The following is a 24,651-nucleotide window of genomic DNA, read 5'->3' on the forward strand; positions in this document are numbered from 1 at the left end:
CGTTTATTACGGGGAAGAACAAGCATGGGGTGGGGTTATATCCACGTGCTGGGCACGCGTGCGTGATGTGCCTACGGCATGGAAAACACGCGAGTCCGCCGGCCGTTTCTTCGCTCCGCTCTTCTTTGTGTACGTCCACGGACAGACCGACCGATCGACGCTCCGTGCCTCGCGCGCGCCTCTATATCTATATGTATATGCGTCCATATACGCAAAGGCGCTCAAGTTAATTCGCTTATCAGTGCATCTCCGATATCGCGCTTCGATACACGAGCATCGACTATTGATACTTGCGTCTCCTTCCAGTCGATCGAGTCAACTTGCTCTTTCACTGCGCAATGAAAATCTTTACGAGTCGACTGCCATACAAGCTTCTACCAATTAAAATACATTTCTGACTGCGATGACAATGAGACACGACCCGTCGTCGTACATTCCCAATGTGTCCCCTTTTTTTTTTTTTTTTTTTTTGACAAGAGCGGCAGAAATTGAATAGGGAGGATCAACATTGTTTAGGATTATTCCACTTGCCGAAATTGTCGAGTTCACCGGAAGTCAACGAGTCTCCTCGTTCTTTCTCGAGGTCGTTTTATAATTCCTTCAGTTTCAACATTTGGAACCGTTCTGCTTTACCGGTGAGATGACTACTTGCCGAGGCACGTATAGTAGAGTGGGAGAGGGGGGCGGGGAGTTCTTTGTTGTCCCAAAAGTAACTGTCAGAGTCGACGTTGCGACCTCGTGGCGCTGCAGCAAAACTCAACGACGCTCTTCACACACCCCGCAACGTCACCTCCCACATTTCTACACCGTCGGTCCTCGCGAGCACAAAAAGGACCAATTAAATCTGCTAATTTCACACAATACCCGTAAACCTTAACGAGTTACAAAGTTAATATTTACGACGAACCCCAAAGAAATCCCAGCAAATTAGGCAAATGTTAGAACGCCCTCTTGCAACGACCAAGGCCACGAACCTACCTACTCGAGAGTACCAGCTAGACTCGCACACACTGCAACATCTAAAAAAGCAATCTGCTTGGTACCGAGCGATAAATCAAAGGCTATGGAGAAAAATGGAAGCAATAAAGTTGCAGCGATAACGCAGCTTTGAAACGTAGAAATGTAAATGCTGAAATAAGGGGAGGAGGAGGAGGAGGAAGAAGACAAAGACGAAAATGAAGCGGAGGAAGCGCAAGAAGAAGACGCTCGCGCGCCAATGTTTAGCGAAGCCGAACCGAGATGCGGAGTGTGTGGTGGTTGGTCACTCCTATCAACGCACGCGTTAGGAGGGGATTCACGCACACGCGCACAGAGGTTGCGTTGGTGCGCCAGTCCGTGCACGCCGTGTAAAGTCTCATCGTGGATCTAAACGGTGAGAGACGCAGGGCAGCCAGCGCCGAGCCAACGGAGATGAGATACATCACGAGACGGGAGACGTATTATTAATGGTGACAGTGGGCGACCCGAGTTGGGCGGGGTGCGCACGAGCGCGCGCAGTCCTGCATATCCAACCTGGTCCTCCTCCTCTTCCTTCCCCCACAGCCGCTATATCGCCTCTTCCATCTCTCCCTCCCGCATCCTATGTAATTCACCAAATTTCACCATTTCAAACGATATATATATTTAAATTAATCCAGCCATACTACAACGCTCATCTTATTCTCTCTCTCTCTCTCTCTCTCTCTCTCTCTCGATTTAATCGCGTTTCCTCTTCCGCTTTCCGCTTTCTCATCATCATCTCTACGTCTCGCCCACCCACAACATTTTTTTCTCTCTCCCCCTATCCATGCTACTCCCCCCACCACTCTTCGTCCTTTTTCTTCCATCTGCGTCCTCTGCTACCATCCTGACAGCCTAGCACGCTCAGTTATATATATATATATATATACCTAATACGCCATTGAATACACACGACCACCGCGCTCTTTATCAACCGAAACCAATCTCCGGAAGATCGTTGGGGGGGGGGGGGGGGTGGGACTCTGCATGAATATTCGATCTTCGTCCAGGACGAAATTCCTGTCACTCGTCTCCTTTTCTCTTTCGACCTGCGTTATTCTATCAATCAGCTCCAAATACGACAATCTTTAACGAAAGCACTATATGCAATTTTTCCTTTTCATATATATATATATACGTAAAGAGGAACCTGCGATGTATACGATGTCCGCGTTCTGTAAAGTGCGAACCAATCCGGGACTCGTTTATTCGAAGGATTTTTATCGCGTGCGCATGCGTATAATATATAGTAATAGACGAGTCGTTCGCGAATCAGAGAAATCTAACTGTCCGTGTAATCGAAACCTGTAATGGGATAATGTTTGGTCTCGTGCAGTACGTCCGGTAAAGATACATATCGAAATCCGAATCATTCGCTTCGCTTACGTCATAAAAATTGAGCTGACGCGTCGCATTTTAGATTTAAGAAAACCTCCGATCGCTCGTGCGTGTTTTCAACAGCTGGAATATGGGGTATCGTCCATTTCTTTCGATTTAAATTAGGTTTCCTCGAAGATCGTGCATGGATCAATAAATTATGTATGTATATCGAAAAGGTGCATTAAAAATTTTCCTGCCACTTGCAATATTGTGGCTAAAAAAAATATAATAATAATAAAAAAAAAGAAATTAATACTCGCGATACATATGAGCAAACGCAGAAGGGAACTTGGCATTACAGAGTGCCGCACCCCCTTTAACTATACACCACGCGCGCTTTTTCTACACGTCTCACTGATTTTTACTGTTAACAACTTCCAATCTTCCTCTCGCTCGCCATTGAAAATGTTATATCCTGACACGATTGCACCGTTACGCGAATATGGACAGCTATAGTGTGTGTACAATTCTTTCTATATATATATATATATATATATATATATACTGATGAATATGTCCCGGGCCATTTGCCTCGTTTTACAATAATTCTTCAACGCGTTTCATATTCTGCAATGATCACATACCAAATGTACCGTTCGTTTTTGACAACTCTTTAATCGTGACCCTGCGTTATCCAAGTTTCTCGAACAATCGGCGAATCCGACACAATGAAATACGCGAAGGATGAGCAATCGAAGAATTCGATTGATCGATCGTTGTGCGCATGATTAAAGGGGACACACTCGTTTGTATTTAAATCGTTCTCTCCTTCGGCTTAAGATTATTAATTTCGCGTCGATTTCACTGACCGATTTTCAAGGGGCCAAGCTGATCATTCGATTTAGAGAAATTTTGTAGCTCTTTATGGGTTTTCCTCGATACTTGACCGAACACTTTCCATAAAACACATGCTTTGTCTGTAAAAAAAGAAAACGATAAATAAATTAATTTTGATAAAAATTGTCCTAGTAAACATCAATTATATATCATTAAATTAATTCTTCCAAGTAAAATATATTCTACAGAAGAAAAGTAATAAAATTAGAATTTTAGGCAAGCTTTTTTAACACTGATAATAATAATTAATAATGAGCCGCAATAGAGAGTGTGACGATTCTAATCTTTTTTTCCATAAGCATTCTATTATATATATATATATATATATATATAAGCATTACAATAAATATATGACTATAAAAGCGAGCTTTCGCCTCGAATGTTAATCGGCTCGACTCGGCTCGGCTCGGCGGTTGGACGAACAACGTACATCGGCATTTCGCCTGCATCTGACTCTGACTCTGACTGAGTCACGACTCGGTCACGGAGAGCCGTGTGCCCACAGCTCTAATTCGCGTTTGACTCGCGCGACAAAAACTTTCATCGAACGAGCAGCCTGAAATAAGCAAGTTTGAAATTACGAAAACCTGACGGGGGCGGCGCGGGGCCTCTCACCGAAACGCTCGCTGCAGCACGATTAGAAACTCTGCGGTTTCGGTCCTTGGTATATATATATATATATATATACATGTGCGCCTCTATAATATCGATACGCCTTATTAGATAATATCTCGAGGAAAGCGTATAGATAGTTTCGCGAGAACAACATCGTAAACTCTTCTTTCGTCGATTTATCCCTCCCCCTTTTCCCTAATTAAGGTTTTTTTCTTCAAGAATTACGCATGACAATTTTTATATATATATATATATATATACACATGCGCCTTTGTAATATCGATACACCTCGTTAAATAATATCGCGAGGAAAGCGTATAGATTATTTTCGCGAGAACAGCCAAACGTCAATTTATCCCTCCCCCCTCCTTCTAGTTAAGGTTTTTTCTTCAAGAATTACGCATGACAATTTCTTTCAGTCCGCTGAACTCGAACGTGACTAGATTCGACGTTGAAGAATATATATAAATATGTCGAAAGGTGTTAATTGAAATAATCTGAAAGATTCCGTAGCAAGAATAAGGTGGTCCAGTCGCGTGGTACGATTAAAGAACGAGCGGCTGAGCCGGAACATACATCGTTTGCTTACCGGGTCCTAAGAGGAACATTCGGGATCGTTCGGTGTCGCGGTGAACTTATTTTCGCGTTCGACCAAACCTTTAATTGTCACGCTCGGTGTAGAAATTCGTGAAAGTTGGATCGTTGCATGCACGGAGCTCGGATGCATGGCTTTTCACGATCCTCCCCCCTCTTTTTAACGAATCTCCTTAATTGTCAATTTTTCAGCATTATTTCATGTGTATGTTGCTTCATCGGTATATACAGAATTAATCGGAACCACACAAAGACCACGCGTAGAGGCGTGAGCGTTACTTAAAATTTCAATCGCGTTTATATATATATATATATTCGGCACACTAGTAGCTATAGCTCCGCATTTCTCTACGGTTCCCCCGCCCTCACTCGCGTCTGCCATATTTCATACAATCAAACTTCGCTTTGACAACTCAATCAGATCTCGAAACGCAAGTAGCCATTGACTCGACGACCGAATTAACGCGCGCGTCACTCGTGCACCAACTGCGTAATAAATTAAAAAGAAACCAAAAAATTAAAACTATAGAAGACAGCAATTGCTCGTATGGTAATTTCCTCGAGCCCCCGACTGGTTTCTCAGTTTCCCATTGATTTTCGCCGATCGCGTCGCGCTTCGAGACACTCGAGCTCTCCATACACTTACACACGCGTGTTCCCTATAGCTGGAAAAGAATTTCTCGTCCAGCTGAACCGAATTCCGCGCGTCTCCCGGACGCTCGGCGGCTCTTCTTTGTCCTGCCGTCTCTTCCCGTCGGCCACTCTGACATTTTCTGGAGAGGTGGAAGGCCGGCCGGCCTCGTTCCGTCGCTTAATTAGCCATTCCAGGCTGATTTACAAACGCGCGATATTTTAACGCGTCACGAAAATTTCGCGTTTTCATCGAGGCAAAACCGTGCGTGTATACGTGTGACGTGTACCTTGGTCGATCGAGGGAAAATCCCTTCGGAGGAGGATCGGTATTATCGATAAGGTCCTCAGCCACGCGGGAGGGGATCCGAGTGCTTGAAAATCTAATCGCGCTTGTCCGATCCGTGTGGTAACGTTGACTTTTGACAAATTAATCTTGTACACAGCGGGAATGATTGGTTGAAACACGAGGTAGTTACGTATTAACTAGTCTGCATTTATCTCCACCCATCTAGGATGCAGATACGTACAAGCTGGCGCATGTAGCGACGGGTAGGAACTGTTGGTGGGAGGAGGGGTGGGGGGGGGGGGTATATCCGCTGCTGCCGGCAGAGAGAGAGAGAGAGAGAGAGAGAGAGAGGGACAGCTATAGGGACTACTTACGGTGGAAGGGGGAGGGGGGGGGCGGTAGAGGCTAAGGCAAGAAGGAAGAATACATAATAGATGTGGTATAACTATATATATATATATATATATATATATATATAGAGAGAGAGAGAGAGAGAGCGAGGCTTGGCAAAGAGGATTTAGGAGAGACAATGCGACTGATCCGTCATCACAGCGCTGCTTTTCGCGAAACATTCAAATTAATGAAGTCGTACGGGACAAGGGTGGGCTAAATTAGAGATACACGCAGACCATTAGAATACTTAACGAGGACATCGTGGTGGGACGCAGTGCGCGGGTGTCATGATGAATCACGCCGGGATACCACAGCGAGCGCGCGCGCCCAAGAATATCAAATTAACTTTGCTTATCGTTGTAACCCCCTAATCCTTCCTATCCCCGAAACCATTTTTTTTCCTCTCCTATATACTACACTCGACTCTTGCATATATATGTATTTATCCATTCGATCCTCCAATCAAAGAAACCAAGTTGTTTATTCCGGGGGGGGGGGATGGAAGGGCAATTTTTAAGGCAGACTTTAAAGTTTTTTTTTTTTTTGTTCGTCCTTTTTTCGTGGCCAGGCAAAGTCCTTTAGGCTCGAATCTCCTCCGGAGTTGAGACACAAAATGAAATATGAAATAATGGTTCGTGCCTTGTGGCTGGATGAAGGTACGGGCGCACCCATATCTACGCCCCCATGCGCCTATGTACACCCATACCATAGCCACGCACACACTCGTAAAGTTCCACGTATACGTATACTCGAGTCCCATGAGGCACGCTACAGCACAACGCAAACACATACATCTCGAGTTTGCCACGTACACTCACCAAGATTTATGTGTGTGCCAATAACCATGGCCATATCCATAAGATACTTACGTGTATGGGGGACTTTGCGTTTAAAATTTGTTTTATACACTTGGAAGAATCATGCGCCAAGAAATACCCATAAGACTCCGTTTCAGCGCACAAAACAATTTATTTCTGCACAACGGTTCACGTATATATAGAATATCGAGCTATACCAGCGATAGTGTATATATATATATTTGTTATATCTACAACACACCGTATACGTGCGTCTCGATCAGTTTTTCTTCGTTTTTCCGATAGTCCAGCATCCATATTAGCTCTTTTCCCTTTCATCGTAACTTTGTCGATCCTATACCAATTCTTGCCAATTTTTTGCATCGATCTGTCTTGTCTAATTGTTGCAACGAGCCTCGTTAAACTTTCTCTCCTCAATATTTTCCCTTTTTACTTCGTCCCTTTGATAGTCCAGCATCTATGTATATTAACTCTTTTCTCCCTTTATCATTTAGCCTTGTCTATCCTCTACCAACTCTTACCAATTCTTTCCATCGATTAATCTCGACTAATCGTTGCAACGAGCTTCGTTAAATTTTCCTCAATAATTTCCCCTTTCCTTCGTCTTTTTTAATTTTCCAAATTTACATCTGCATTAATCAATAATAACAATTGATAAATTTTTGTCACGCTATTCAAGGACGTTCGATCATGGTAAGACGATTAGTGATAATAACATATATTTAGAGAGAATATTTTGGAAGGTCGCTCTCGTATGATTGGATGGTACAAAATGGTTGGTTTTGCGAATTTCAGGGAAAAAATGGCGAAAGCTGACCCCTCAGGAGAGAAGGCCGTACGTGGAGGAGGCAGAGAGGTTGAGGGTCATACACATGCAGGAACACCCAAACTACAAGTACAGGCCGAGGCGTAGGAAGCACGCGAAACGGGCTCCTGGGGCATCAGCCTCTCCCCCCTCCGCGACAAATACCGCGGGCAATAGGTCCAACCCCGCTGGCAACGCGATTCATCATTCCATGTAAGTGATCGATATCTGTATGCGGTTTATATATATATATATATATATATATATGTAGGATTTGATGCGTATCGCTCTCTCAGCCACCACTCCAGCTGGCTCGCCTTTGCCTCCGCTCTCTCTCTCTCTCTCTCTCTCTCTGACTAATATATATATATAGATACCTATACCCAGCTATACAGTATTTTTCCAATCGCGTATTATATCTACAATCACCTATACGTCTTATTTCACTATATTTACAGTACCTGTGAACTGAAATCATATATATAGTACACGCTATCATGTATTTAACAAAATTGTAATATATTCATTTTCACTCGCTGAAAAAGTATGGTTTTTTTCAATATTCTATCTCGTTAGTTTTAATAATAAATTAATTGGAATATTGTGACACGTCGAGTGCTGTATGTAGTAAAATAATATGAAATTTTTATATATTTTGGTCGTTATAGAAAATCATTCTGTATATATATATATATATATATATATATATATATATATGCTTTGTAGAATCGCGCAGACTGAGAGTGCTGCCTGACACTCTCAAGCATATATATATATATATATATATATGCCTACAACGTCACTTTGTCCATTGTCCGTTGAAATCCCGACAATAAATTTCCATCGCGCTAAATTGATTTAGAAAATCATTCTCGTCGATAAGCAATCAATTATAAGGCGACAATCGATGAACTCTCCGCTGCGCTACCAGCGCTAGAGACCTTCCGTATTGGCGATCGGTCGAACATATGTTAAAGTCAGGCCTGTGAAAAATTCGCCAATAAATTATTAGCCTTTGTACAAGTTGATTTAGAAGATTGCGGTGTGTGGGAGAGAGGATGGAGAAGGAAGATTTTTCTCCCATCTCCGCGCAGGAGGAATTATTCTTATAGTTAGATTTGTTGCACAGGTCGAAAATGGAGAGCTACCAAGGCATTCCACAGATGCCATGGGGTGGCCATTCCCCGATCTCAACCCTCTACCATCAGCAACAGCAGCAACAACAGACCATACAGGAGTATAAATCTGAGAACAACTCTCTCTATGGCTCCCCCTACACACCCATCATCCATACACCGGATATTTCACCCGTGGCAACGCCAGAGCCCGACGGTGAGCAGTATCAATTTTGCCAATAAATCTATATATATGTGTGTGTGTGTGTGTGTGTATAGAAAAGCTTCGGTTCTCAAGAATGGATATTCAAGTATTATTCCTCCTTGATGGAAATGTTCAAAATCTATCGAGTGTCTTGTAGCATGTTTATATATATGAGTGAAACGAAAGAACGAATTTTTGTGGTTCTAGGAGACGGTGCTCATTTGACGTCCAATCAGAATCCGGATCCTGAGAGGGATTTGATGGAAGGCAGCTCGAAGCAACAACAACACAGTGATATGGCGGAGCAAAACAAAAGATACGCGTTTATGAGCGACAACCATCAGATGCACCAGAGTCACGGTGGTCACGGTGGTACCACCAGCATATCCTCCTGCCAAAACACAGGCGCATACACGGATACCTTGACCTACAAGAAGTCAGTGGGGTACCTAAATTTCGAGAGACAATCGTCCAGCATAGCCGCAGTTGGGATCGCCAATGGAATGATGGTCTCTTGCAACAAATTGCGTTCCGGTTTCGAGAACGTTGGTTCCGTTACCGGAACCTTTTATCCACCTGTCGCGTCTCCCCATGACCAGTCGTTGCAGCACTATTCCACCAGCCAATCCTCCAAAAGCTCAAACTACCCGATGCAGTCGAACGTCGAGAGTAGTTACAATTCCGTGCAATGTAGCAACAGGCAGCAGCCCATGGGAATACGTGGGTCTGCGGAGGGCTGCTCAGGTTGGTGTGGCTTTAGGAAGCCTCTTCTTAAATTTCTAATTCTTCTTCTCTGTAGCTGGCAACTCTTCAGGTACATGTACAAGAGTTTGTATATACCATTTGAGATTTTTCATTTCAGGAGTGACGCACAGATATCAAATGTCCCACCACCAAGAGTACCAGCAGGAGAACCCTGTATCCGGCCAGCAGCAACACGTGATCATTGGCCACTTGGAAGGGAACATGACGACCGACGAGGAACAGCAACAATCCATGCAACTCGAGAAGTACTTCAAGTACTCTCATCCGCCCAGCGTCGGTCATTCCAGTTTAACCTCGCAGAACCTCCTGGACAGCAATCACAACTATGCCAGCGATTTAAGATATTACGCGCCCCAGCAGACTCAGCTGGAAATGTCGAATACTCAGTGCATCGTGGACGATCAGAACAAGGACAGTCAGTGCTCGAACGTCTCGATCGTCCACGGGATCGAGCAGTATCATCAAAGTATGGATGTAGCAAAGTATCAGGACCACTCGCAGCAACAGCAACAACAGCAACCGCAGCAAGCAAACATCGATCACGCCTCGAAGCCTGATGACGATTTCAGCGTGATTCTAGCAGATGTGCGTAAAACGTGTTACAGCAGCTAGTGATTTTCTTCTTCTTCTTCTTCTGGTACTCCGGTGGTGGTAGCAGCAAATTACCAGAATATCACCAGCAACGACATCAGCTACGTGGAACACAGTTTAGGGAAGTAACACATAAGGGTGATGAAATCACGTTGTACTTTGGATGTAGCAAAGTACCAAATTCTTGTTATAATGTCATTCTTGGCTGGGACCTGGTCCCCCTGGCTGATGAGCACGCAAGCGAACCTCCTGTACAGCGAATAGTGCTTTCCTAAGGATCTCCCCCTATCTATTCCTGTGGATTGTTCTGCTACCAGATTTTCCAATGCTAGATATGCCTCTACTGCTCTCTACCAACTTATTTTAAAGTTATTACAGACTCGTGACAATGTAGCATATCTATAGTACGATAACTGAAAGTAGGAAAATTTTTAAGAATTTGATGGTAAGAAGAGAACTTTCTTGAGGGGCACGGAACGGAGCGTTAAGAGTGGTCCCCACTTGGCTCTGGTGGTACTGCGATTCTTCACGAAGAGAAAAACATGCCACAAATTAATATATATATATATATATATCAATGAAAATTGAGAAACTTTGTGGGCACTAAACTACAATGCGACGTGGTTGTTACAGAAGGTACATTTAGATTTAACGTAGCTTTTAATAAAACCCGCAATATTTCCTTCCTACCCAATGTCCATGCATTATTCCCTTTTTTACACTCTCTTCCAATAACTGGACATTCCAATTTTTAATACGAAATTAGACGGTGCGATGAGATTTTCGCAGCGCGTTATTATTGTTCAGGTAGATTTTGTTGTCTGTTGAAATTTACCATATTATAGCAAATGTAGGAGTGCAACAAAATTCACGTACTGATACAGTTAGTCCCTTCAAACGCGAAAGACAAAAGTCTCTTCATTATACGAATGGTTAAAAAGTTACGGTATATAATACAGACTTATTTTTACAAAGATAAGCATTCACTTGCATAGCTTCGTTATCATATGTAGCATATGGTAATATATAGATGAATACAGATGACACGTTAGTTTAATTGTTTCGTCATTAGATGCTAATTATGTTTAGAAAAACTCGTCAGATGCGTGTAAAGAATACTGCGACGTACTAAATTATTACAATTATTGTATGGTACTTAATAGAAAATGTTATGAGCAATATTTATGTATATATTTTTTATGAATCCCGTCTTGTTGATCTACGAATTAATTGCGAAGCGCAATCTATTATACATATAAAAAGTAGTAAAATTTACACTGCCAACATGTACTGTCAGCACGATTAATAATCGCTTAAGCTATATAACCTTTATTTTGATATTATACCAATTTTTTGACAATAAATTAAACTTTTTTCAAATATTATCAACATTCTTCTCGGCTTTGAACAAAACGCAAGATCGCTGCCAGGTAATTATTCATTGGAAACTTGTTAAAAATTCAGTATATAATAGTTCTTTTTATTAAATATATATAAAAAATATGTGTATAAATTACAACGTCATATATAAAGCGAAAAAATCATTATGTAACACTACATACTACGCTTTCGTTACGTTCTTCTCTAAAAACAGACCAACCAACCAGTACACAGAAGAATACGAACTTGACAAAGAAATTTCTCTCGGTACCTACAGTTAAAAGTATTCCACGACTATGAGAGAATAGAAACTGTATAATCGCTCCTATGAACAATATTAATATTGAGATAAGTGATCGATCATCGCTGAGAGTGTGAAATTGCAAACCTCTTAATCCATATCGTAAGTTATCTTTTAACTCTGTTCGCGTTTGTATCTCATTTAATCAGTACGACATGAACAATGCACGCACAGTTTACACCTTGAAATTATTTTATTGGTGCAAGTCAAATAGAAATGCAAATAAGGGTAGCATGCGTAACAAACGACAGAAAATTTACGATCGGGGGTCATCAAATTTCACAGCATGTTCTCTGCGAGAATCGCCTAGAGAATAAAAGTTTTCTGTCTTTTTGTCGATTAGCTATTGATAAAAAGGACCACGCTGTATCATTCTTGTTTCAGTGAATAATAAATAACGGTAAGTGATATTAACAAATTATATAATTATCTGAAATTCCTAATTAAAGTTACTATTAGCTATATCGTGATCTCTCATTGCTCGTGCAAATACAAGAGTATATAATATTTATCTTATTGTTTCATATTCGATAAGAGTTCCTTCGTACCAGCTTTTACAAACATTCTCTCTATGGACGCTTAATATAAAATTATTTTATTACAATTCGGTACAGATAAATTCATTGATGCGTAATCAATCGGCCCTAAGCTCGAAGGAACTCCGCTATGTAAATTATTTGCTTATATGTTATTTCTTCAAAAGCTATGTCATGACATTTTATCCCTCCTTCATATACAATTGCTCGAAACATCTTCGCTTTTTTAGCAACGCCGGTAGATTACTATAATATCAAGATTTATCACTATTGATTTACCAACTAAAATATAATATAGGTACGCAGAGGCGTCCCTTATAAAATTACCGAATTACCTTTAATATGGCTATATACATCCTAAAGAAATGTGTGATAAATTCGCTTCTATTATTTGGACAGAGATTTTGCAGTCTTGCTTATAATGATATTACAAAGAGCATCCGTCCTTTATACAAATCTTGATAGAATGATTGATATACATTTGTACATTCTAAATTCAAATCAATTAATATCATCTATATATATATATATATATTAGAGTGATTCAAACAAATTCAAAAATTTGTTCCCTTTAATGCACAATTTTTTTGATATTTTATGCATTAAAATAAAAATCTTCACCAAAATTGTGTGCATTTGTGTGTGAGCTCTGTAGGTTAATTTTAGAGGGTGGCGCAATTCATTTCATTATCATTTTTTTACTGCAATAACTCTTTTTCGTCACCACTTATTATGAAGGTAAACTCTTCACACAAATGCAGTACCATTTTGTTTCTTTTAAGCATTAAATCGCTTAATAATCATTATAAAGCGGTTTAATGGTTAAAAAAAACAATATGGTACTGCATTTGTGTGGAGAGTTTACCTTCATAATAAGTGGTGAGGAAAAAGAGTTATTGAAGTAAAAAAATGATAATGAAATGAATTACGCCACCCTTTAAAATTGACCTACAGAGCTCATCTTTGATGAAAAATTTTTTAACTTTTTTTGAACCACCAAAATATATTAATATATATAATATACATATCTATGTACATAAGCAGGCAATTAAATACAAGTTCAATGTTATTATTTATGTACAACTAGAACTATAAAAACAAAAGTTTAATTTACAAATGGCAGCTTTATACGTCATGTATAAAAATTTCTATAAATATTTAAATAACTCATTAAAAAACTATCTACCGATCCGTTAGAGAGATTTCATTAAAAAAGTAACTTTTATGGCCTTTTCCATATTTTACGTTTATCGCGCGTACTTGGAATAATTCTTTTTATGCAAAGTTAAAATGTCTTTTCTCCAATTATGATTGAAAAATCTAAGAGAACCAACATTTGAAAAACTTGCAATGCACGTGTTTTCCTTATACAAAGATAGCAGTGCAATTAAATGTATAAAAGTGATCAAAAAGTAAAAAGTGCAAATAGTACAAGTCATTAATTGTAATCGTTTATGATTTAAGAGCTCAACAGATTTAACTTGATTATTTAAAGTTGTATCATATTTAGAAGTTATTATGGCAAATGTTAAAGGATTTCACAGTATGTAAATGATGATACAATTGCAATTGATATATGCAGTTTAAACTTGATTTCCTAATTAAATTCTGCTAATTTCCTTGTTTACATTAAAATATTTACACTGAATCTTTCTTAAAAATTTCATAAATGATATGCTTTACAATTGCTGCTAATGACTTGGAATTGTTCATTGACTAAAAAAAATTATATTGGCATCGACACGATGAAGAATTGATTACTTTACAGCAATAAATCAATCTACTCTGCAAATTCAATTGGCAACACACGCCTATTAAAATTAATTTGCGTCAAATATCCCTAGCTTTTAATATTTACTAAATTACACAAAAAAAAGAAACTTTCTAAATGGTCCTTATATGTCATTCATCCCATAAGCAGTTCTGCTTCATTTTAGAGTAGTAAGAAAACATGAAACATTTCTTACAGGTCTTAATACCACAACGATAGGTTGTTACTATCTTCTTGCCATCTTCTTTACCTTTACAAAATTTTAAACCACAAGGATACCATCCTATGCATAATTCTAATGTACATGTGCATGCTGCCCACAAATGAGATGTGTCAGCACACTTAGTTATCGAAGATGATCTAGTATCACTTACTGCCTGTGGCACGGAAGTAGCATTAAAACTATAGACTGCTGCAGCAAGTGAACCATCCGAAGATCCTGTAATAAATTACAGCTTAATAGTGGATAAAGATCTCTTCAAGTACAACATTTTTCAATTACCTGGTCTTTGAACCCATTGCTTAATATCTTCATTCCTCGTATAAGTTGTTCCAGCTGCTTCTCCGCAAAGTGTGGCAATGTGCTTAGAGATTACCATTGACTGTGAAACATCTAGGAATAAATCCATTGTATAATTAACATGACCCTTATCTTCTTCTGCTACGCGTATAGTTCCAGGATTTTTTTGACGTAGTTTAGACATGGCATCGGAGGATATAAAATCTACTTTGTAGAAATGGTTTACAAAACACATAACTTGGTATTGGCTTTGTCCTCGCTCTTCCTCACCAAGCACTAGAGCTTTTATCACTTGAACTTCCTAAAATTACAGTTTAATTGATCATGAATGAGTTTTAAAATTATTCTATAAGAATTTTTAAAGCTCACATTTCTAAAATCAATAAGCTGCGTTACAAGAGTGCCATCAGAACGTTGGAACTCTAATGTTATTAAGTCTTCCGTAACATTGGACGAAATAGTCTCCAAAAGAATATCACCTCCCTAAAAAAAAATTTAATTATACCGTACTTGCTTTTACTCTGACAGCTTACTATAGAATGACATAATCTTGTTTAGAGTTAAACATTTGGTAATAGAATAAAATTTGATTTTTAAAATTATTTATAATATTCAACTTGTGTTAAAACTAAATAAAACATCATTATTTTTACATACCTGGTTTTTGACGTTTATTAACAGATGAGTTGTGCAAGCATCGTAAAAAAATTGTAACACAATAAAAATTATGACAACTTTGTAGAATCTCTTCATTATTATCAATTGTAATCGTAAGCGATTACATAGCATGAAAAGTATTCTATAAAGTGATCATTAACGTTAAATCAACATTTGCTTATTAAATTAATTTCTTAAAAATAACCTATCACACGAAGTAGCCATGAATTACCTCTTCTTTCTGAATTTCTATTAACCAATAAAATTAAACGAAGATTGTCATAAAGCTATGCGTTCATTTTTTTACTGCCGCGACGCCGCGAGGTCTCGCAGCAATCTCTGCCGATAGGTAGCGCTGGTGATCGCAGATGTTCGCAAATGCAATGCTGGAAACTTAAGAATTTGAAGCCAAAACAGCAGTTTTCATGTTCGGGAACTCGAAATAAAGATGTTCCGAAGATAAACTAAATAAGTTAAATGGTAATTTGTCATTTTTACGCGGAATTGTCGTCTATTTAGAATGATCACTTCTTTTTTGGTTTCGAATTCTTAGGTTTCCAGCATTGCATTTGCGAACGTTTCACCGACCCTAACGAGGATATATAATAATAACTATACCATACATATGTATGTATGTGCGTTTTAACTTCGTAACTAGAAGAGTTAGCAATTTTTGCTATAAGAATTTTTTGAAGCGTGCTTTGATTTGGGTTCAAAATGGTTTTATAGCAAAAATTGCTAACTCTTCTACCCCGGGATTCATAAACGAACAACTTAAGCTCAAGTTAAAGCTTAAGACGTGTCAAATCTATATTCTATTACATCTTATAGAGACCGTGCACACCAACACAATGACAGTGAGATAAGAATGTATATTGGTGTATATGCATACTATCAGCGCAAACTATCGGTCAATTTTCGCAGTTTTTCAGTGTAATTTATTTATACGTATACAGTTATACATTGAAACTTCGCTATCATTGTGTTGGTGTGCACGGTTCAAGGGGAGCTTTGAACCGCTTGAACTCAAGTTCTGTTTATGAATCCCGGCCCTATAGTTACGAAGTTAAAAAGCATTTTATGTCCATGATTAGATTCATATTATTTGAACCACCCTGTATATAGTATAAGGTCTTTATAACCCCTTGTTCTCTCTTTTTGTTATCTTGGAATCTTTACTAAGTCTCACACGTGTTAATGATTTTTGTAAAAGAGTGATTAGGAGAATAAAGCAAGAAAACGTTTAATAAAATTCGGTAGAAAAATGTTGGCTCATTTCCTTAACTGTACATTTTCCTACAAATAATAATGCCCTCGCGCCATCTGTCTAAATGGATGCGAAGCTCGTTGATTTAAATGAGAATAGGATAAAACAGAACTCCATCAGATATGATAATACTACTTTCTTCTTCCTCTCTCTCTCTCTCCACCCCCGTGTATCACGTAGGTTTGCTGGTTGGAGTGGTTGGTGCTCTGCGCGTCCTTACGCCGCCTTATACATACGGTCCTTACTTATCCTGATTCCTTTGTGCATATGCACACACCCACACAATTAAGGGCATTAGGGGGATGGAAGACCAGACAATAATACCGATTGACGTTTCTATGTCAACCATTAGTGATTTTTTCTCTATCATTCAAGATGGGCATAACATAACATGATGTTTATGTAAGTTTTTTATTTTAAATTTGACATAAACTTTTTTAAGAGAAGTATTCAGGTATAGCCGTGAATGTTTAATGTATCTGTATTTCAACATGTTACATTGTAGAGTAATTGTGTAAAACAATACATTAAGAATAAATGTGTTTTACACAATTACTCTTTTAAGATATGGAGACGAATAAAAGCAATGCTATGTTATCTGAATCCGATATATGTGTATTACTGGGACCACACAAATCACCATCCAAAGGTATTTAGAGAAAGTAAAAATAATGTTGAGTTAACTAATTGAACGAACTGTGTGTATAACTATTTATTTATTTTTTTTATTAGGAAGCAATGAGTATGCTGTAAAACAATCGATATTTGGTCGCTCATTCGCAGAACCAAAGTCAGTAATACCTGCTATGAATTTATCGGATAATTATAGATTTTTAAATTATGACGAATATCCAAAGGTTTCTACTAGAATTTTTTTTGATTTTTTAAAAACTGCATTTCAAGTAAATGATAGTTTTGAGGGGGCTGGACATATTATAACAGATATTAATGAGATTAATTGGAGTAAGCTAGGAAAAATAAATCTTGATTTGTATGATACAAATGATAATATAGAGTCTGATGTTACAGCTGTAACATCAGATCTGGTTGCTCATGGAAAATGCCTTACAAATCAATCGCTTGTACATAGAATAGAAATTTGTAAAGTAAATAAAAATAAGCAATTCAATAAAACTGAATACAGTAAAAAAAGTAGCATAAGTAATTTTGTCCAATGTGTGGCATCATACACATTACCTGTGAGAGATAAAACACTATGGGAAGGAAATATTATTAATAAATGTGTAGAGCAAATAAATAGAGCACTAGAATTAAAAGCTCAACATAATTATAGTAACAATGAGAAACCGACAGGCACAATAAAAGAACTAAATAATTTATCTTTAGATTGTAAAGTAGAGGAAAAGAAAAAAAAGAGTACAAAGTCTGAACAAAATTCAGTTATTCATAAGGAGCCCTTATTGTCAGAAGCTATGAAGAAAAGTCTGAGTGATATTCTGCACGAAGGATTACTAGATTCCATACTGCCCTATATGCTCCCAAAACAGTCCATTTCACAACCAATTATTAAAAAATCAATGACTAGTCTAGATGTGAAGAAAAACAATAGTTTGCCAAATAATACCATAGAGGATAAAATAATCACTGCCTCGCCTAATAAAGAGTCTGTTAAGGAAAAAAATAAATCTAAAAAATCGACAGAGTGAGTAACCATTAAGAGTTGCCTAATTAATTCTAGATCTATACTTAAATTATAAAGATAACTGAGTAATCAATTTTTCCCAGAAACGAAGTGGAAATTCATGTTTGCGACGAAGCAAAGAATATCAAGAAAGATTTTCGCTGTCCTCAGAAGCTTCTTGTACAAAAGATGTGCTACTTTGCTGATGTCACTGCAGGACAAAAACTAGAAGAGATAGATATATCCGTGCACTGCGACATTGTTATATTTGATTGGCTAATGAGGTGGGTCAAAAAGGATTTCATAAGAAAGTCTGAATGGCCTATTTTGGAAGTAACAAATGTTGTACCTATTATGGTATCCGCATCCTTTTTACAAATGGAGCCGCTATTAGACGCTTGTCTCGAATTTTGTTATAAAAACATGTCAGATATTTTAAGAACATCCACAGTGCTGACATGCCTGAGCGATAATTTAATTACAAGGTATGCTATGGAAATTATTTGTGTAATGGTCTTATTATTTAAAGTTGTGTAATTTGGGAAAGCAATGACATAAGTCCCTGGTTGTTCGACTTTGCAACACAAACATGATAGAGATTTTTGCTTTCTATAATTTCCCTAATAATCTCAATTTAATATAGTACCAAGATTTGTAAGATCCGAAACAATAATTTCTTCTAGATTGGCAGATTTATTTTCTAATGACGACGTTGAATCGTTGAAGGACAAGAAGGATAAAATACAAAGTCGATTGTTTTGCAAGCTGATTGCATCCCTCACGAATCCAATGCCAGACAATAAAAAAGGACATTATAGTTCTTTAGCAACTTTATTTAAATGTAGTAAATGTGGTAAGAATGTCATACGACCGATATCTGATCTCGTGCCTTGCATTCCAAGCGCAATGAAAATTGACAATAAAGGAAACGTTTATAGCAAGCATACAAGGTATATTATGATAATAATATTTATTCACAAATCTTCCGTAGACTTCGAGAGAAATAACGATAGATCGTATATATGTTAGAGACTTTTCATGGACGTTAAGTGACTATATCGCTGCCCTTCGATCGGAATTGAGATCTTGGCGGAAAGTATATTGGAGGCTTTGGGCGGACTGCCACTTTCTTTACTGTCAGCATTGTGTTACATATTATCCAGCCCACCAAACTAGCTGGTGTTGCTACCATCCTGAAAGTCCACAATTTTTCATCAACGAGCAACAAAGGCCAACACCATTCCCGCTAGGAAGGTATCCCTGCTGTAGCCAGCGTGCGTACAGATTTGAAGTTTTGCTAAATCGAGATGGATGCAGATATAAGGTAAACACAGAGTTCATCTTCTTTTCTATCGATCGAATTGCCTATAAAATTAACATTTTCTTTTCTTTTTTTTTCATTAAGGAGCACTCGCCTGAAATTAAAACACAAAAAGATATGGACATATTGGACGTTTATAATGCTCATAAGGAAATATTTTCGATAGATCCACCACAGTTATTTTTTCCGGAAAAAATTACGCGACTGGTGGCACGCGATCCTTCACTAAAACCGGGAAAATTGATGTGCAAAGAGCCAATGCCTTGGAATGGCATTGAAATTATGCCACCGCGAACCAAACTTGGCTTGCTAGGTAAATCGATAGAAATAATTTACATTGTGTACACATACAGTCATTATTTAAAGAAACTCTTAATTACTCCTCGTGTAAAGCAAAAATTTGGGGAGGGCAAACACTAAAACGCTCAGCAACAGCACAAGATTCTCAAAAAAACATGCGAAGAATCATGCGACAAGCTTCTCAGATAACGAGCGTTTCTTCACCTAGTTCCTCCATTATTACTGAATCCGATGAGGACGAAGCAGAAACGGGATATGACGATAGTAGCATTGAAGAAGAATCGTATTGTAGCGAGGAATCTAATGCATTAGAAATAACAAAGGCAAAGAATAAGATTAAAGGGAAAACAAAATGTCATGTAATAAAAAGGTATTAAAAACAATAATTTAAGATTCCATTCGTTCTGTAACTATAATGCTAGAAATAACGAATAATATATTTTAGAGAAATCGGTAGATGTTGGAATGCGAATCTCGGAGTTAGGTATAATCAAGATAACCAAAGGGATTTTGAAGAAAAAGCTATTGCACAAATGGTCTCGTTATTAACGAAAAGAACATCCTCAGAGTTTGCTTTAAATACAAAATCATTTATTAAATATAACAATAATTGGAGACACAATCAACCTAGTGGTAGAGTACAATATTTCTTAATAAGAGAGAAAAAGGATTAGGGGAAAACACATTGTTAATAATACTAAAAAATAACTTATTTCATTGTTTTTATTTTAGCTGGCGGAACATATATTAAATTAGAAGCAGAATTCCGTGATCAGTGGGTTCAGTCAACAAAGTTTAAAAATTCATTTTTTGGAAAAAATGTTACTCGCCCAAGGCAGAACAAAGTATAATGATTATATGTACAATAAATTTTGATTTGCTCCTTTATCATAAAAAATAATTAAAATCAAAACAATTAAAAGCCGATTTTTTTTTAAATTAATTGTTACTCGTCCCTTTCAGTTTTTAAATTGCTTCGCATCATTTCACCTCGGTCCAAAATCTTTTTCAGCATCTTCTCTGCAAATGGAATAAAAAGATCGTTTGCATATAAATATTAATACAACTTTGAATTGGATGAATCAAACAGAGACTGGTACTTAAAATATACTATATGGAAAAATCTATTTTTTCCATAAGACTTTCAAAACACCTCTCTATTGACATCAAAAATTGGCCTTATTCAATAAAGACTTTTTTAAATTAGTACTCTGGGGCCTTTAAAATTACACATTCTATATAGTTACCTTCGTTCTCGGCAGTAATAATATCACACGCTTCGGATTCTAAAATCTTCTTAATCTCTAGCAAGTTCTGGAGGTCTAACTTTTTTTCCTTTTCCAAATCTTTTGAAATAACCATTTTTTCCAGCAGACGTTTAGCTTCGGCCCGTTTTATGATCGTTTCATCGATCGTACCTTTGGTACACAATCTGTAGACGAGAACTGGTCGTGTTTGACCGATTCTGTGACACCTAGCCATTGCTTGAATATCTACTTGTGGATTCTATTTTAAAAAATATTTAAATCATTCGAATGATAGATTGATATAAATTAAATAATAATAAATACAACTGCATTACCCAATCGCTGTCGTATATTATAACAGTATCTGCTCCAGTAAGATTCAATCCAACACCACCGGCTCTGGTTGACATGATAAAAATGAAAGTATCATCATCATGATTAAATTGTACTATTCTCTCTTTTCTGTCCTCTACATCTGTTGATCCATCTAATCTGACGTATTTATATCCACGCATTGTCAGATAATCTTCTATTATATCCAAAATCATACACATTGTAGAGAATAGAAGCACTTTATGGCCTTTCTTTTTTAATCTAGCCAACAGTGCATCCAATAAAAGCATTTTGCCAGAACTCTTAACCAATTCCTCGTCTACTTTTAGCAAACCATGAGGATCCAATGGATAATGAATTAAATATGGATGGTTAACGACTTTTTTATACATAATCCCTGTTAACGATATTATTTGTTATTGTAGATTAAATTTAAGCAAATTTACCTTAAGATACTAACTTTGTTCAATGCTTACATTTCGAAACGGGGGTGATTCGTACTAAATAATCACGATTACGATCATTAATGTCGGTATATTCCTTCCATTCCGCCAGCAATTTGCGATCCACAGGTTTTACTTCATTCCAAGTTTCATTCAAACTTTTGGTGCTTTGACTTATTTTTCTCTGTGATAGATCTAGTTCTTTAACATAACTTGTAGGATTCCCATAAAACTTTCTCTCGCGTAATGTACATCGTCTTTTTGGTCTAGTACCGTCTGAATTGTACATAATTGGTGGATTATAATTAATTTTACTTAATTTTGTAAGATCACGATTTAATACTGCTTTGTATAAATTATGCTGCAATTCCGTTATAGGCGCATAGATAATAATTTCTTTCTTTGCCGGGATATCTGTACAAACCTCTTCTTTCTCACGCCTAAGCATGAAAGGCTTTAAAATTTCTCGCAACAGTTGTAAGACCTGCTTCTCTTGTTCCTGTTTTAATAATTTCTCAGTCCCTTTATCGTTCTGAAACTCTTTTGCGTCGAACCATGATTCAAACAAGGCTAAATCGTCGAAAATGTCTGGTAGTAAAAAATTTAATATCGCCCATAATTCCGACAAGTCATTTTGGAGCGGAGTACCAGTAAGAATAAGACGATTCATTGAAGGAATAGTTCTCAATACTCTGTAAAATAAAGAGACTGATTAATTTTGCTAAATGCTTCACTCAATAGAATATAAGAAACATTCAAATTTAAAAGTTTACCTGCTTAGTACGCATTCATGATTTTTTACTTTTTGACCCTCATCAACGACTATATATCTCCAATTCTGACCTCTTAAAAACAAATTGTCTGACCTAGCAATTTCATAAGTAGTAATAACAATTGGTTGCATATGAAAATCTTTGCCAACAAGGTGCTTTGACTGAATTTGCTTATGAGCAACACGACGAATGTCTGGTTTCCCATGTAATAAAACAATTGGCAATTCTGGGGCAAATCTTTCAAACTCTGACTGCCAATTAGGTAATGTTGAAAGAGGGGCAATGATTAAATAAGGCCCCATCTGACGTTTAGAAACAAGATGACAAAATAGAGCAATGACTTGTACAGTCTTTCCTAGACCCATTTCATCTGCCAGAATGCCGTTCATTCCATTTTCATAAAGTACCTTTAACCATTGCAATCCCTGCTTTTGGTAATCTCTAAGAGACCCCAGAAAGTATTTTGGGGTTTCTACTGAATCTGCAGTAACATCATTTTCAGATTCATCAATAGCAGATAATTCTGTTTCTATTTCCTCCTGGCTTAAATTTATTTTTTTCTTAACACCATTTACTTCATTTTTACTATTACTGGTAGATTTTTCCTGTATCATAAGTTTAAAGTAAAAATAAATTGAATGATGGCTGAGGGTAAAATAACATCTTAGTTTTAATATAACACTTACTTCTATATATTCCCGTATATCGTACTTTAGTTTCAAGCCTCTGTTGGACTTAGCCCGCTTTTTCGGCGGTGATATATTTTCATCTTGAATTTCTTTTTTTATTAATTTCCTTTTACTTTTCTCAGGTAATTTAATTTTATCTTTTAGGTAATTAGAGAAAAATTTACTGCGATTTAATAAATGTAATAGGCGTTTGTATCTCTGCTCATGAAGCTCTTTTATATAATCCTCTTCTTCCTGATGCTTCTTTTCAATTTCTGGGTCAGGCAGCTGTTTTTTCTTTCTTATCACATTAGTAGTAGTGTCACGTAAAAATGATTCATTATTAAATATTACATCATCAGGCAAAATTTTTGATGTATCTACAGCCACAGCAGAAAGGTCTAATGACAAAAAAAGATAAACACGAATAAATCAAACATTGTATGATCATGTGAACAGATTGATACAAAGAAGAAAAACAATAGAAATAATTAAAGAAATAAATCTGCCTTCTAACTATTAGAGAAAACAACTACAACATTTTAAATGGAAATATGTTAATAATTATTTATATACCTGCAATAGACTGAGCTCCGCTTGATAATCCTGAATCTGAGTCTCTTTTGTCAGATTGTGAAGAGTATTTCATTTTGCTTTCGACCAAATCTCGATCTAATTTTTCCATTTTTATTTCTTTTTGATTAAGTATTAACGAGAAACCTATCCTGACTTTAAGCTGTTCATATCCAGTGTACCCGTATTTTTTCCTCTGTTATTATTTATTGTATCACAACGAATAATAAGTAATGCACTGTTTTGTATTTACAATGTGCCAAACTCACAGAATTTATAGAACGACTGAACTAAGGTAACGTCCTGCCTAACCGCCCGGCTAGTCTTGGGTATTTCCCGCGCAAATCTCAATAGTCTCGCAATCAAACAGCAGCAACCAATAATAAGCACTGTGCGCGAAACACAACGATAGGAAAGTGAGAATAAGGCCGTGTTCCGTTATTGACTGTGAGTACTAGTAATCTATAGTTTGCGTGACATAAACTATAGATTTTCAGTACTCACAGTCAATAACGGAACACGGCCTAAGAGACCGTGCACACCAACACAATGATAGCGAAGTGTCAATGTATAACTGTATACGTATAAATAAATTACACTCAAAAACTGCGAAAATTGACTGATAGTTTGAGCTGATAGTATGCATATACACCAATATACATTCTTATCTCACTGTCATTGTGCTAGTGTGCACGGTCTCTGTAGAGAGATAATGTTTTTTCATCCCCCTCTCCAGCCCTCACTTTGTAAGTTTGTAACTGGTTTGTAACCCTCAAATATATCATTAGGGTGAGTCCGACCAAAACCTGTAAGGTAAAATTTTACCATGTAGGATTGCCAATTTGCTGTGAATTAGCCAATCAGCATATGTGTTTTCGAAAAA

At 37.3% G+C, this 24,651-nt stretch overlaps 4 protein-coding genes across 10 annotated transcripts in view; 2 read left to right on the forward strand and 2 right to left on the reverse strand.

Moving 5' to 3' along the window:
• The window catches only part of Sox15 (Sox box protein 15), a 62,797-nt gene extending 51,412 nt beyond the window's left edge, over positions 1-11,385 (forward strand). For both annotated transcript variants that reach the window (XM_066734207.1, XM_066734206.1), the window contains exons 5-8: positions 7,351-7,573; positions 8,490-8,692; positions 8,888-9,424; positions 9,543-11,385. In XM_066734207.1, coding sequence (XP_066590304.1) covers positions 7,351-7,573; positions 8,490-8,692; positions 8,888-9,424; positions 9,543-10,057 — 1,478 coding nt within the window. In that variant the 3' untranslated portion in view covers positions 10,058-11,385. The remainder of the gene's footprint in view (positions 1-7,350; positions 7,574-8,489; positions 8,693-8,887; positions 9,425-9,542) is intronic.
• Positions 11,386-11,501: 116 nt separating this feature from the next.
• On the reverse strand, positions 11,502-15,461 carry oaf (out at first). The gene is made up of 4 exons (XM_066733637.1): positions 15,202-15,461; positions 14,914-15,027; positions 14,527-14,845; positions 11,502-14,463 (listed from the first exon to the last, which is right to left on the reverse strand). The coding sequence occupies exons 1-4, from the start codon at positions 15,331-15,333 to the stop codon at positions 14,156-14,158; spliced, it is 873 nt and encodes a 290-aa protein (XP_066589734.1). The 5' UTR covers positions 15,334-15,461; the 3' UTR covers positions 11,502-14,155.
• Positions 15,462-16,643: 1,182 nt separating this feature from the next.
• LOC136777539 (SANT and BTB domain regulator of class switch recombination) lies at positions 16,644-20,603 on the forward strand. Of its 3 annotated transcripts, none has more exons than XM_066733901.1 (10): positions 16,644-16,870; positions 16,974-17,117; positions 17,201-18,131; positions 18,215-18,595; positions 18,794-19,060; positions 19,140-19,434; positions 19,516-19,744; positions 19,825-20,101; positions 20,177-20,364; positions 20,464-20,603. In XM_066733901.1, exons 2-10 carry the CDS (start codon positions 17,036-17,038, stop codon positions 20,580-20,582), a joined length of 2,769 nt encoding a protein of 922 aa, XP_066589998.1. In that variant the 5' UTR covers positions 16,644-16,870; positions 16,974-17,035; the 3' UTR covers positions 20,583-20,603. The 3 variants fall into 3 exon arrangements, with proteins under 3 accessions (XP_066589998.1, XP_066589999.1, XP_066589997.1); XM_066733902.1 differs by having other exon boundaries at positions 17,034-17,117; XM_066733900.1 differs by having other exon boundaries at positions 16,644-17,117.
• LOC136777540 (lymphocyte-specific helicase-like) lies at positions 20,437-24,577 on the reverse strand. 4 transcript variants are annotated; one of them, XM_066733906.1, is made up of 9 exons: positions 24,366-24,414; positions 23,772-24,157; positions 23,214-23,596; positions 22,528-23,132; positions 22,179-22,446; positions 21,788-22,115; positions 21,314-21,708; positions 20,979-21,237; positions 20,437-20,751 (listed from the first exon to the last, which is right to left on the reverse strand). In XM_066733906.1, exons 2-9 carry the CDS (start codon positions 23,878-23,880, stop codon positions 20,678-20,680), a joined length of 2,421 nt encoding a protein of 806 aa, XP_066590003.1. In that variant the 5' UTR covers positions 23,881-24,157; positions 24,366-24,414; the 3' UTR covers positions 20,437-20,677. The 4 variants fall into 4 exon arrangements, with proteins under 4 accessions (XP_066590003.1, XP_066590001.1, XP_066590000.1 ...); XM_066733904.1 differs by lacking the exon at positions 24,366-24,414 and adding an exon at positions 24,512-24,577 and having other exon boundaries at positions 21,788-22,446; XM_066733903.1 differs by having other exon boundaries at positions 21,788-22,446.
• Positions 24,578-24,651: the final 74 nt, after the last annotated feature.

This window comes from Prorops nasuta, unplaced genomic scaffold, assembly GCF_024137725.1.
Source record: "Prorops nasuta isolate Cenicafe-Biocafe unplaced genomic scaffold, Cenicafe_Pnas_1.2 PNAS00011, whole genome shotgun sequence".
Lineage (NCBI taxonomy): Eukaryota > Metazoa > Arthropoda > Insecta > Hymenoptera > Bethylidae > Prorops > Prorops nasuta.